The sequence below is a fragment of the Conger conger genome, chromosome 17 (genome assembly GCF_963514075.1).
Source record: "Conger conger chromosome 17, fConCon1.1, whole genome shotgun sequence".
NCBI lineage: Eukaryota > Metazoa > Chordata > Actinopteri > Anguilliformes > Congridae > Conger > Conger conger.
The window spans coordinates 10740674-10754487 of NC_083776.1; the positions used below are offsets into that span (position 1 = coordinate 10740674).

A 13814-nucleotide genomic window follows, 5' to 3' on the forward strand; every position below is an offset into this window, starting at 1 on the left:
ATCATGTTTTAATCCGTAAGATTGTCCACTTGGATGACTGCAATGGCGGAATACATGTCATTGAGTATTGTGCATGTGTCCTGGTGAGATGTTTATTTATTCACTTGTTCAGTATTCATAATTGAAGTGCAATTAGCCTAAATGTGCAAAGCTTTCATGTCATGCTATATCACATTAGCGATGTACTTCAGCTGTTACATTCAAAAGCTGCTGAATAGATTTCATGGAACATAAATCACAAATGTACATATCAGCAGCATTGCCCTGACTTCTTTGTTTTAAAGATTACGTGAAACTGACTGCCGTTTTACATAATTTGGCATATGTTCAATGGAAACCCGTTTCTACATGTGTATTTCAACTGTTCCGTTAAGCAATAAAGGCAATGCTTTCATAACTGTTACGTGCTCAAAGGGTTTTCATTTAGTAATAACGTACATAGGCAAGGCTGAATGCTTGAAGACATTTATTTGATATAAAGTCCATAAAAATAAATCATGTTTTATTTGAATACAGCTCCTCTCGAAGAGGAGTGGAACAGATCATTAAAACTGAAGCATATTGGCAGCCCTCCTCAAAATGAAATGTATTGAACAGGGAACCAGTATATGGGTTAAATTAAAATTCTATTGCCACCCTATCCTTGAAAACCTAAGTCTGTGCATTGTCGTTTTCTTCCGTGCTAGCATCACAAATTTTCATACTCTCCAATGCTTTGCCATGTGTCACCAGACTGCTTTAGGATTTGCCTTGTAGGTTTCATAATCTTCGTTCCGGAAGAAGGCCAGTTCAGTTTCATTGGCTGCATCAAAAAAATAAAAAATAAAATCAATTGCAAAACTTCCAGCATTTAGTTGACCATGTGATGCCTCCTTAAGAGTAATATAAGTTGAGATGAATGGCACCATCATAATTGCAAATGCAATCAGGATGTACAATGAATATAAAAAACGGAAGTGCACACTGAAAAAGGCAGATACATTTCAGATTGTCAAAACCATGCAAGTGTGTTGTACTGACTGACCAATTGAACGCATGTCTGCATGCAACAAAAGTTGTGAGCCATAGACCAATCTTTCATTAAAGGGAACTAATCGGTCTGTGGAGTAAAAATCACATTCTGTCGTGGGTTCCCATACTCCTTAAAAGTCCTTAAATTTAGGAAGGACAAAAAAGGCTTTCAAAAGCTTCAACTATTTTCCTGAGAGATAAGGATATTGGTGGCTCTTTTAGGAATTAATTATATCCACTTTAAAATAAATGATGCCCTTAAAAATAGATTGTTAAATCAATGCCGGATATTCTCGGCAAAATAGTTCGCATTTTGTTTTGGGTTGCTGGGATAGCATTGGTTTTTAATTAATACAAATGCCATTGTAATACTGCTTTGTGAGTGATCTGTCATACCTTGGTTACCATATTCTGTAATTTTGTGCCAATGGTAAGTATGGAAACGCTGCATTGCCTTCTTGACTAGTGGTTCACATGCTTACTGTTCTTATTGTCCACACTGCATCTGAGCACATATTGCATATTGCAGATGACATGGTGCCTTTGCAAACTAATGAAGTTTCACATCTATAATATAATAAAAATAATAATAAAAAACACAGACCAACTCCTGCAGCTCTAAGGCTCATGCCCTCTCTCAATAGAAGTTTGTCGTCATCTTCCAGGCTCATCACCAATTCATTGGTCTGAAAATAGATTTGAATACACTTTTTAAATGCAAAAGGGACAAATGATTTCAGACGATTCTTATTTCATAGTGCAACTCTACTAATATAGTCGGTTTTGGTGCGACTTTGTTAAATCACCTGTTGTGCTGCTGCTACTTGCTACCTTTGTATAGATTGTAGTTCCTGTGCAAACAGTCAGTAGGCTACGTCAAAAACGTATAATTGCTATAGTGGAGAAGAATGAGCATCTCACCTTTGCACCATGTGCCTGGTGGATGATTTTCATTGTATCTGAAACAATGCAACAAAGTTGGTTGTTAAATTGGGTACTTTAAAACAATACTGCAGTATGATTCCATTCGGAATTGTTTAAATAATTCGAAATGGATCCCTTGAAAATCGCTAAAGTACCGTATTCGAATTTCTTGAAGGGAGGTGGCACTCCCGCTCTTGTCGAGACATCTGTAAGGGAAGCAACACAAATTGAAATAAATGAAATGAAGAATTCGGTATGTTAGCAAAGCCCAATGCATTTGCAATTTGCGTAGCGTATTCCAAACTACTCCAACTTAAATCCACACGGAAAACTTCTGTCAGACTTTACCTACATATATGATGTCAGCTTGTTAAAGTAATGCAAGCCTACCTGTTTTAACAAGTGCAGTAAATTCCTCTACTGTTTGGTCAAGATTTACGCTTCGGAAGACCACAGGTTTGAAGTTTCGATGCTCAAAAGATCTCACTAGACGAACAGTTAGCACCGCCTCAGATGACATGATGATGGCCTAGTGTGGTGAAAATACACATTTTAGATTTCAATAGAATAATATGCCTTTTTAAAACCACAGACAATACACTGATGATATTAGCGCAAGACGGTGACTTGCTGGTTTATAAGACATCGTTTACCCTACAGGTGAACGAATACAAGTAATAATCGAAGGCAACTGGATTTTAGACACATACCTAATAATTTGTCTGACAAATAGCTTAACCTAACTGCATATCGCAGTTACAAAGTTTGCAAATTTCCCGAACAGATGGCCTCAGGGTGGCTTTCATAGGCTTGTCGGGTTTCCGGGTTGCTCACACTCATCAATGCATCGGGGAACTTTATTTTCGCATGTGCTTCAGATCAGCTGATGTTTTTTTAAGATAATAGTCAGGGCTAACAACAGCCTTGAAAAACAGATCCTGGATCAGTCCGCATGGACGCAGACATGAGCAATCGAATTTGTTCACGAGGCTCATGGGACTGTTAGGCTAAAGCAAGCGATAACAATGCGGCAAGCCCATTGGACCGTATAATAACAGTTCAGTGGGCGAGCCGGCGACGTTAATTGCATGGGAGACGGGCACAGGGTAGTAACCACGTTGCAGCAAACAAACCACGCTGTCAAAAAAGTTTATTTGGCAAGCACTGTCGAACATTTCGATGATCAATTGTCTGGAACAGTCCAGTGGTGTAACAACTCCATCTGCAGGATGAGCTGAGTATTTTTATTTCACTGAGGTTTTATTACTAACTAGGTACAGAAATTCGGCGTCTTAAGTTTTTTTAAAATTTTTATGGGGCATTACCATCAGATTTCATACAGCACTTTTCATGGAAGGGAGTCTGTGCTCAATCAAATAAGCCAAGGTGCTTACTTAAAAGAAGAACATTACATGTTGGTAAAAAGAAAGATTTATTTATTTTTACCAGATATATTTTGTTGCCTTTACCCTACCATTCATTAACCATCATTACTGAAATGTTAAGTTCCATCAAACAATGAAGACATGGCAAAATAATGCCTTTTTTGTCGCTATTTTAGTTTTTATTTGTTTTTTACTTGCAGCAAGCTTTGGGTACAGGGTTCCACAATTAGATGCTAATTTCAACTCAAGTGTGGTCAATACCGGCTGACCTCATTCCCTAATTATTTGACCTCCTGACAGAACTGTTCTGCGGACGTCGTCCTTTTGTTAGTGCTCTGTGCGTTGATTGGTTATTTTCACTCACCCCAGCCACACTTTCCTGTCGACCAATAGAATAGGAAGGGCGTGATAAAATAGCGTAAAGCGTGAATGCTGGTGCTATGCGCGAGGAAACGACACGGGAGTAAACGGAAATCCTAGGTTGACAGAATCAAGAGGTCCAAAAATTTCAATCGGGATCTGAAGGAATCATGTCTCAGGTAAAGAAAGTTGCAGGCGGCGTTAGCATTTTGGACAGTATGGCGTATTTGAGGTTCTCCGTTTGCCTTGCCGTTAAGCAGTTTTACTAACGCTTAACTTGTCAGTTGACGAGCTTCGTTTTCAAGGGTGCGATACAGCAGCTAATGAAGCCAGGAAACAAAGAGGTGCAGCTTGTAACCGTTATTTCGTCTTTCTGGCCCTTATTATGACACAAAGGCTCTGCTCTATTCATTTGCTTGACGTAAATTGTAATGCATGTCTCCGGTTTGGGCGAGCACACTTGCAAGCCATTCTAGGTACAGGTCCGGAAAATGTCAAAGCGGTCCTCTTCCCTCTTGCCATGAGGGATATGTCTGTACTGGTCACTGTGTTCCACGTGCTCTAATGTCTGGCCGTTTCAACGTAGCTATATTTGATTTTGAAGCGTGTGAGCTAGTCTGCTGGGGGAGATGGTGGCAGTTGGGACCGAATTTATGAAACCATAATATAAAATCAATACATTCTTAATCAGATATGAGGCTAGGCGCACTCATGTGCTGCCTGACCTGAACCTGAGATCACAGCGAGACGGAAGAGCCGCTGTGATGGTGATCTTAGATTCTGTGTCAGGGTCTAAAGCGTAAAACCAGTTTTACTGATGTTTGTCTTGTAGCAAAGGTGTTGCCATATACATCAGATGTTTGTTTGAATAATGGAGCAGAATGGCCCCACCGCCCAACAATGGTCATCTGATCTGTGCTCGCATAGTCTTGCATTCACATAGTCAATGCGTTCATTCGGATGGTTTTCTATTATTTAGCAGATTAACCGCTCATTTTATTACCTAGGATTTGGTGTACACATAAATGCACTGTGTACCACGTCTTGTCTCTATAATGGTTACAAAAAAATAAAATACTCATAACTATATTTAAAAAGAAACTGCTCTTGATAGCTGATGTTGTGCCCACTCATGATTTATTTGTAGGGACTTATGCTAATTTTGGTTTTTACTTTGCTATGCAGTCATGGAGGTGTAGTTGGCAAATCCCTTCCCTAGTTCACATAAAATAGCCCATGCATTGATTTGGAATTGCCTTTTGGAGTTAAAGGTAACTGGTAACACGGCTTTAAAACATACGTGGACATTGTGCCACTAGATTGCACTAGATTTTTGTTTTGCAATAATTATCGCGCAATAATCTGTTGCTCTTTGGTTTCCTGGGTGAGCGAAAATGAGAACTGTCTGAGTTGACTTCCTGCACAGTCCCCTACAGTAGTAAGAGTAGTGTGGTTTAGAGTTTGGGATCGGCGTTTAGTGTGGCCTTGATCCTGTTGGCCTGCAGCTGTGGGTTGATCCCAGACTGGTCAGTTTATTTGAGGACACCCCAAAAAAAAAAAAAACACACAGCACTGTTTCCATTGTGCTTGTGACTGACAGGTTGCATGTTTGAAACTTGGTTGTAGAACTGCTGTTGTAGCCTTGAGCTGTGTGCTTAATGCACAGATTGATTACTGATTTACAATGGGTGAAAGTGTACTGCTCATTGTTTTACAATGGGTGAAAGTGTACTGCTCATTGTGAGTCACCCTGGATGAAGCAATTTGATAAGCAGATTAGCAATGACAGTGAAAGCTGCAGTTGCATTGCCACTGCAAACTGTAGTGCATTTGTTTGGAACTTTCAATACAAGCATTGAATGCAATTGCTGCCGAATCAATGTCTCTTATTCGGACCCAAGTCCAAAGTTTGGTTTTGTGCATTTCCTGTAAGCCTGTCACTTTTGGCGCCACTTAGTGGTCGAGAAAAGCATATGCACGTTATCCTGTGTTTATGCAAGTGTCCCAGAACCAGTTGTCCAAGTCCTGCCTCTAGCTGGATAATCGTATTGAGCGCAGTCCCCAATTGCCCCGCTGGTGGGCTGACACGCCCAGCACACTGTTCAGCTGCCCATTTCTTATAAAGCCTGTTGTGCCATCTGGGACTGGTGCCATATCCCAGCGGGCTGTGCTTCTGCCGCTCAATAAGTGTTTTTTTTTTTTTCCCTCTCCTTCCCCCTCCTTTGTTTGGCATCAGTGCTTGTTGATTGGTTGACATTGGATGACATCAGTGAATAGTAGAGACATCCCATATTATAATGGGTGTAAGTAAGGCATCGATTCACCGAAGGTAAGAAAGTTGAACCAGAACTAGCTTGGGTCAGCTTTCTAAGGATGCTTCATTGGAGTGCAGTTGAAGCAGCCTGTCCCAAGCTGACTGATTCACTGTAATTGACTGGTCAGCATATGCTCTCTCGAAGACTACTTTACTGTGCATGTAAGAGTAATAACTTGCTGTGGATGATGCAGAACAAAGGGTTTAATTTACTTGGGCTCCTTACATATTGGTCTGCATCTATTGTACTGCATGAAAAGCAAGGATGTGATTGTCAGATGGTCTCATTTCTAACTGATACATTTTGTCTTCCAGGCTGAATTTGACAGAGCTGCAGAGGAGGTGAAAGTCCTGAAGACCAAGCCAAGCGATGCAGAAATGCTGGATGTTTATAGCTTATATAAACAAGCTACGGTGGGCGACATCAACACAGGTTTGCTGATCATGTGATTTCACACTTTATTCTGTCGAGGAGAGGTCAATGTTTTAAAAGGGGTGGCCAGCCCTGCTCATGGAGAGCTACTGCTACTGCATCTACTGGTTTGAATTATTCATTGTGACAATGTTTTCAGCAGCTTAGTTGATCATAAATCTATTGTGACTATTATTATTATGATTTTTTTTTTCATAAATATGGTCTAAATTTGTGACCTAATTTTTAGTACTGAACAAGTATGCCCTGTGGCTCTAAGACCAACGTTGGCTACTCAAGGCTTAACTGTATGTGTTCACATGTGGAAACTGATGTTAAAGGATGAACAAAAACACCTGTAGAAATGCCGTAGGCCTTTTAGTTTTATTTTAAATTTTGTATCTATGAAAACAATAATAATTACAATAATTATTCATCTAGAATTTCCTTAATGGGTCACAGCAGTTGAGCCTGGCAGACATGGCTGTTAATCCTCCAGGCCAATCTCATTACAAAACAGCTGTGTTAAAATTATGTACTAGTTGATCTGGCGAAAAGCACATCAATTCCCAACATGCATTTGAAGGAGGATGTTACTCAGGTGGTGGTTGCAGGGTGCTGAGACATGGGGATGGGATGATGGAGTTTCATAAAACACAAAATGGTCTCCCTGGTTTTGAGCCATTGTGTTCAGCAACCTTTTCGTTTGTAAAACAAGTCTTGGCAAAACAAGACGATGACCGCTCATTGTACCTCTGCTCATTTATTGGCGTCGTCAAACCGCGCTGTGCCCTCACTCATTGGGTGAAAAATGATATGAATACGTTGGCTTTTATGATATGAATATTTAACGCTCCGTACTGTTTGTCTCCGCAGCTCGTCCTGGTATGTTGGACTTCGCAGGCAAGGCCAAGTGGGACGCCTGGGAGAAACGGAAAGGTCAGAATACTCACAATCCCCTAATCATCCCCTTTCCCCTGGAGGTCCCATTGTTCTGGCCCTTTGTGCGACAAAGGCCAGGCGTTGTGTCACTGAAGGACAACCGGTGGCGTTTTCATTGTCTGAAAGATGAGACCGCTGGCTGCTCAAGTTAACTGTGATATCCTCCACAGGAATGAGCAAAGAGGAGGCTATGAAAGCCTACGTCGAAAAGGTGGAGGAGCTGAAGGTGAAGTACGGGATCTAAATGTCGGAGGACCAGGGAGGAAACGCACCCCATGGGAAGCTACTAGAACCTTTCTGGCTGTCCCTGCAGGCCGGTCATCTGATGATATGCCTTAAACCCCTGTCCCAAAAGCCCCCAAAATACTGTATGTTTAATGCCAAGTGTGATTAAAAACGCAGTGGGACCGAAACACCTCAGACCAGGATGCCGTCCACCAGCAGTCACATAACAATTTGTCCTGTTTTTGCCTTGCTGTAAACTGATGTGATATAAAGGAACCAAGGTTTAACATTTGTTGCATCGTATTCCTTTCTAATTTGTGCCCTACCCCCAATCCTCTCTGAATTTAGCCTGTGTTCCCTATGGTGCTTTATTTTGTACATTTGAATATTTTTATTTATTTTTAATCCTAGCTGTTCTCATTCCTTTTTGCTGCTGTTACTTGGGGAAAGTATGATTTTTTAAATGTATTTCAATTATCATTTTTTGAATGTTTGCTCATGTATTGCTTGGTACTAGTGAAAGAGAGGTTAATACCCCCCTGGGTGTTGAAATTGGGTTAGCATCGTTGCTCCTAAAGTGCTTGCTGACCTACTTCCATTGTTTCAAATTGAAAGGGGATGGGGTCTGAAGTTGCAGGTATTTTTGGAGGGCAACTGCACACCCTGGCGGACCTTCCTTCTGCATGGAGTTTCAGACCCCATCCTTTTCGGTCTTTCAAACGGTTTTGAAATTTTAGTGCAGGTTGCTTCTACAATGAAGGGACTGAAGCTGTTTAATTTCACAGACTCCTGTATTTCAGTCTCATTCACTTCAATGGATGTTGAATAGCAAAAATGTATGCGTGGGATTACGAATTTCATTTATCAGTAGAAAAAGTATCAATGTCAAGTCCTTGATAGTCACGAGAGCGACAAATGCAAATGCAGAAGCGTTTTCTTTAAAAAGTTTGTTTTTTTAAACGAACGCACGCATCTGGTTAATTTGGATGAAGACTGAATGCTTGAATCCAAACCACACTATTGACCCAGAACTCTACACTTGCTGAACTTTTCCCCCCAAACTGGACAAAAAAACCTTGCAGACAAGCTGCATTCAGTATAATTGCATCACGGTATTGAATTACCCAATACTACAGCGGTGTAGTCTCATATGCTGCTTGTTATTCAAGCTGCAACGATCCTTGCTCTTGGGAGTGCATTTGGGATATCTCGTGCAGTCCGCCATTAACAAGGATACAGTAACTGTCCGCGTTGCCATGGTGATGCCCACTGCTATTTTTCTTCAATAAAAACTTCTCAAAGCACTTTCAGTGAACTGGAGGTAAGTGAAGATGATTAAAATAAAAGGATTGTTTGCGTCCAAAATCAACCTGGCCAACAGCGTCTGTGCCAACTTAATAGCCTACAGTATGTGCCATTCCCCCATGCATACTTTAAACATTTAAAAAAGGCCACGTTAACGGACTAGCTCTTAAGCGTAAGTAAGTTCGCTTACCAGGGTACGGGCTATTGTTGATTGCACCAGCGCAGAGGAGTGTCCAGGTCGGCCCATCTACTTTCCAAGTTGGCTTACACAACGGTTAGGCTATATAAATTATAATGCTATTTATTGCATAGATATTGCAAATGACGTCACGGTGTCAAAAAGACGGTTCAGGGGCCGAAGCACGTAGTCTACCCTCATCTCTGCGGAGCTTAACTTTTCCTAGTTGGCAACAAGAGCAAGAGCCAGGCGACAAAGAAAAGTGATAAAGTCGTTTCGCTCATTGCACAGAAGAACTTTGTTCACGCATGAAAGCAGATAATAAATCCGATCACTTTCAAAGGCCGTGCACAGCAAATCACACAGATTGAAGGTGGAGGAGTTACCGAAGATACTCCACAGGAGAGGCATTCAGTTCCGCTGCTTTTTACCTTGTTCCTAAAATCGCTCGTGATGAGTGTGCTAATAAGCTACTGTCCGCATAGTTTAGAATATTGATTCTCCGCAAAAGAACCCGTTCTCAGATGGGACCGAAAACTCCTTTTGTCTTGATAATGTTTGTTAATGATATACTTAAACTCGGCTCTAACTGTACTTTTGACTTTTGACTTTGACTAGCTAACCATTTGGCTTGTTCTTCTCGGTTTTTTTTCCTGCACAAGAGGGGATATCAGCAAAGAAACCATGACTGCAATAAAGATGAAGGTAGGCCTAATGAAAATGTAATGTTCTTCGATTTGTTTTTATTTATTTGCCTTTTCATCAATCATGCGAGAGTTCCGGCCGCTAAGTGTGACAGGAAAACGCGATAATCAGCCTCTTTGGAATGTTCAGTTGGCTGTAAGATATCAACATACACAATAACAGCCGTAAAAAGCTTTTTATTAGCAAGTCTTGTTTTTAGTCGCTCTTGAATGTGTTATGTTTAATATATATTAGCTATATACGAACCGAAAAACACTAGTCTAATTGTCCCGTGTGTTCATCAGTAAATGTAACTACAAGAAAACCAGGTAAAACATTTTTGCAATATGTATGGTAATTTTTGTTTTGTAATCGTCGGAAATGTTGGTTTGCAGTGGTACAAATAATTGTTATTTTGGAGGATATAAAAAGTGAAACTTGTATGGCACAATAGCACACTCATTTAATAAATTTCACCCCACATAAATGAATAAATAAATAAATAAATAATCGTCAGAATCCTCAAATATAAATTATAAATAGGTCTACTTTATAAGAACCGTGAGCAGCAGCTGCGTCAGCTGTAGTCAGCTGTGTCTGTACAATTAATTATAATAATTGTTCATTACATTTTATTTTAGTTTGTCACTCTGAATAAGTTGATGATGATGATGATGATGATGATGATGATGATGATGATGATTATTATTATTATTATTATTATTATTATTATTACATTAATAATGTATTCATGAAATATGTTGTGTAGGCTGATTTTTTCAGGTGAGGAGTTACAGTGGGGTGCAAAACTTGAGTTAAACATGATAACTTTTTTTAAGCAAGATAGATTTTTATTGTCATTTTTACTGTTTTATGAAAGAAAACGTTCCTGTGCAAAAGTTTGGGAACCCTTTTGGATTATTATTTGTTACCTTTTAAAAGGATGATTACTAAGGCCCAGACCCAGGTGATTTACTTATTACGGGTTCAATGAGTCATGTGAGTATAACTCCAGGGCTGAACTTTTCATTCTGATGACTTATAAAGTATCCAACTGCAGTGGCTATTATGTCTGGTGTTAACAACCATGGGTTCCTCTAAACAGTTGTCCAAGGATTTCAGAATGAAGATGGTTCATGTCCACCAAGAAGGAGAAGGCTACAAAACCTCTCTCAATGTTCCTAACAAACTATTTCCACTGTCAGAAACATGATTAGAAAATGGAAGATAAATCGAACAGTCTGAAAGACCAAGAAAGATTTCAGATGGCCCGAGACCTGGTGAGAAATGCGCAGAAGAACCCACACGCTAAAGAGCTGCAAAAAAGAGTGCAGATAGGTATCACAGGACAACAATACAACATCATTTAAAGAATAAAGACCTACATTGCAGAGTTGGCAAAGGAAAACATTGAGAAGCCTGAAGCCTTTTAGAACAATGTGCTTTGGACTGACAAAACCAAAATTGAACTTTTTGGCCACCAGCAAAGAAGGTATGTTTGGAGAAAAATGGTGAAGCCTTTGAAGAGAAGAACACCTTGCAACTGAAGAACAACTGTTAAGCATGGAGGTGGATCCATTATGGGTTGTGGTTGTGTGTGAGCTGGGGGCACAGGAAATATTGTGCAGGTGTAAGGAAGAATGGATTCTACCCAATATTTCGAAATTCTAGAGGCTAATATTCAAAGGTCAGTCCAGACACTGAAGTTGAAAGAGAGGTTGGGTATTCCAAGAAGACAATAATCCAAAGCATATGTCAAAATTAACCATGAAACACCTCCAGGAAAGACGGATGAAGGTTTTGGAATTGGCACCACAGTCCCCAGACTTCAATATTATTGAAAATTTGGGGACAGATCTCAAAAATGGCATACATGCTGAAGAATATTTCTGAGCTAGAGGTGTTCTGCCAAGAAAAAAATCCAAAAGCGAGAATTGAAAGACTCTTTGTTGGCTACAGGAAGTGTTTATAAGCCGTTATGGTTGTTAAGTACTGACAGGGTTCCCAAACTTTTGTAGAGGGCCTTTTCTTATTTATTTTGAAACTGTTGAAAACTGTCAAAATTTTAAGAAATGTGTCATGTTTAATAGTGTACAATTTAGAGGTCAGGTTTGCGTCTTAGATATTAAGTGTAAAAGGCTTTTTGACCAGTGGTGCCCAAATCCAAATCTCTGCACACCACTGTATGTGGTGGTGAGGGGGGAGGTAACTTCTTAATTTTCATAGTGGCTTTCTACAACACTTGGCAAACAGTAAAATGTATAAAAAAAGATTTTTGTATTGCTCCTTTTCTAAATAATTTGGATTTTGAGCTAATTTTATTTGGAAAGTACTTCCCCCCCAAATCATCATGATATATGTATGTGCGTTTGTGCATTTTGCACATTTGTCTTTATATGATGTTGCTTTGTAACCGTGCTGCCCCTCTGTCGCACTCAGCCCCTGGGATCAGGGCGCGTGCGGCCCACCAGGACGCCCTTCCTGGAGAGCCTGACCCGCAGTATGATCATTCTCTGCACCTGCCTGGCGGTGATCCTGTCCTCTATCGCTATCTGCGATGGCCACTGGCTGCTGGCGGATGGGCAGATGTACGGGCTGTGGCACCTCTGCACCGTGGAGGCTCGTGGGGGGACCGGCCCGGGGGCCGTGGTCCCGGAGGCGGGGGCCCCGCCCAACTGCACCACCCGGCTGAGCGCGGCTGGGATGGGAGGGCTGGAGGTGGGGATGGGGTTGTGCCGGTCTTTGACCTCCCTGGCTGTGGTGGGCGCCATCTTTGGCCTGGAGCTGCTGGTGATGTCGCAGGTGGGCTGGGACCAGGACTCGGGACGGCGCTGGACCCTGGGCTCGGCGCTGGTGCTGGTGGCTTTCGCCCTGTCCGTCAGCGGGATGCTGGTCTTCGTGATCCTGCTGCACTCCCTCGCCTCTCCCCTGGGCTTCACCCTCACCTTCTGGTGCCAGTTCACTGCCGTCTTCCTCTTCTTCCTCAACGGAACGGCCGCCCGCCACATCCACCACATTGTGCTGCCCCCCGCTGGTGGGCCAGGGAAATGCTAGGCACGAGACCACCTCATTACTTCCAGGCCAAAACCTGCATATTAATTTTACTTCTAAAGAGTGTGTAAATGGTTTGTGCAATATGCTTCATATACAGTTAAGTGAAAAAAAAGTATGTGGGGAATAGGGGCACATCTTTTTTGTGTTAGAAAATAATTGCACCTTTGTCAAAGTTTTACACATCAGATGACCTTTTTCTCATTCATGAGCAACTAAATCTACAAACTTTGTAACGCCATTATTACTAACATTTCAAATCTGATGCCACCTTTAATTTTTGTAGCAATTTCATAATAATTCATCTTAAATTAATTTTATTTTTTGGTGTCGGCTTTTCTTGAACATTTTCATAATTACTTAATGCTAGATTATCCTTTTAATATACAACTTTATGATTTGTCATTTGCATGTGGATCAGAATAAACTCACTTCTGTCTGCATTTCAGGCAAAATCTGTTCACTTCACTGTTACCCTTTCCTTTTTGTAACCCAGTTTGGAGTAACCAGTGGCTTAGCATATCTGAAAGCAACATGATGACTGTTCAAATACATCTGGTCAATTTTTGCTTCTGATTGGATAACATTAATGGTGATCCAATCAGACTACTCTGTGTTCGTCAGGCAGTATAGTTTATTTGAGGGCAGATGAAATACATTGATTCTGTGCATGTTATTTTAGCCTGCATTTATTTCCTGTGCACCTGACCAGAATCTTTTATCGCAGTATCGTCGAACTGCATAATGCAAATCCGTTATTGTGTGACAAAGGTCGTCCCCTCAGCTGGGCTGATTCACCGCTCACTCCCTCTGTATGCGCATTAATGAATCAACAGTGTCTGTGATTGATTTACAGACATTACAGCTACTCTCACTGTCTCTACCTTCGTCTCGTGTCTAAAGAGTAAGGTGATAACATGTTGATGCTCATCAGTAAAACTGTCAGGTACTGTGTAAAATAAATGTATTAAATGTGCTGGGTAAAGAGGAAATTAGATGATAAAATACTGCTATTTCTGCGTT

The 13814-nt window shown here is 40.9% G+C and overlaps 3 protein-coding genes across 6 annotated transcripts; 2 read left to right on the top strand and 1 right to left on the bottom strand.

The window, feature by feature from the left end:
- Window positions 1-449: 449 nt before the first annotated feature.
- On the bottom strand, window positions 450-2787 carry c17h2orf76 (chromosome 17 C2orf76 homolog). The gene is made up of 6 exons (XM_061226633.1): window positions 2646-2787; window positions 2326-2464; window positions 2091-2141; window positions 1933-1970; window positions 1616-1697; window positions 450-802 (listed from the first exon to the last, which is right to left on the bottom strand). The coding sequence occupies exons 2-6, from the start codon at window positions 2453-2455 to the stop codon at window positions 726-728; spliced, it is 378 nt and encodes a 125-aa protein (XP_061082617.1). The 5' UTR covers window positions 2456-2464; window positions 2646-2787; the 3' UTR covers window positions 450-725.
- Window positions 2788-3030: 243 nt separating this feature from the next.
- On the top strand, window positions 3031-7860 carry dbi (diazepam binding inhibitor (GABA receptor modulator, acyl-CoA binding protein)). Of its 2 annotated transcripts, none has more exons than XM_061225933.1 (4): window positions 3031-3168; window positions 6310-6427; window positions 7283-7345; window positions 7519-7860. In XM_061225933.1, exons 2-4 carry the CDS (start codon window positions 6373-6375, stop codon window positions 7590-7592), a joined length of 192 nt encoding a protein of 63 aa, XP_061081917.1. In that variant the 5' UTR covers window positions 3031-3168; window positions 6310-6372; the 3' UTR covers window positions 7593-7860. The 2 variants fall into 2 exon arrangements, with proteins under 2 accessions (XP_061081917.1, XP_061081916.1); XM_061225932.1 differs by lacking the exon at window positions 3031-3168 and adding an exon at window positions 3703-3859.
- Window positions 7861-7989: 129 nt separating this feature from the next.
- tmem37 (transmembrane protein 37) lies at window positions 7990-13813 on the top strand. Of its 3 annotated transcripts, none has more exons than XM_061225930.1 (3): window positions 7990-8894; window positions 9719-9761; window positions 12180-13813. In XM_061225930.1, the coding sequence occupies exons 2-3, from the start codon at window positions 9741-9743 to the stop codon at window positions 12792-12794; spliced, it is 636 nt and encodes a 211-aa protein (XP_061081914.1). In that variant the 5' UTR covers window positions 7990-8894; window positions 9719-9740; the 3' UTR covers window positions 12795-13813. The 3 variants fall into 3 exon arrangements, with proteins under 3 accessions (XP_061081914.1, XP_061081915.1, XP_061081913.1); XM_061225931.1 differs by lacking the exon at window positions 7990-8894 and adding an exon at window positions 9044-9152; XM_061225929.1 differs by lacking the exon at window positions 7990-8894 and having other exon boundaries at window positions 9204-9761.
- Window position 13814: the final 1 nt, after the last annotated feature.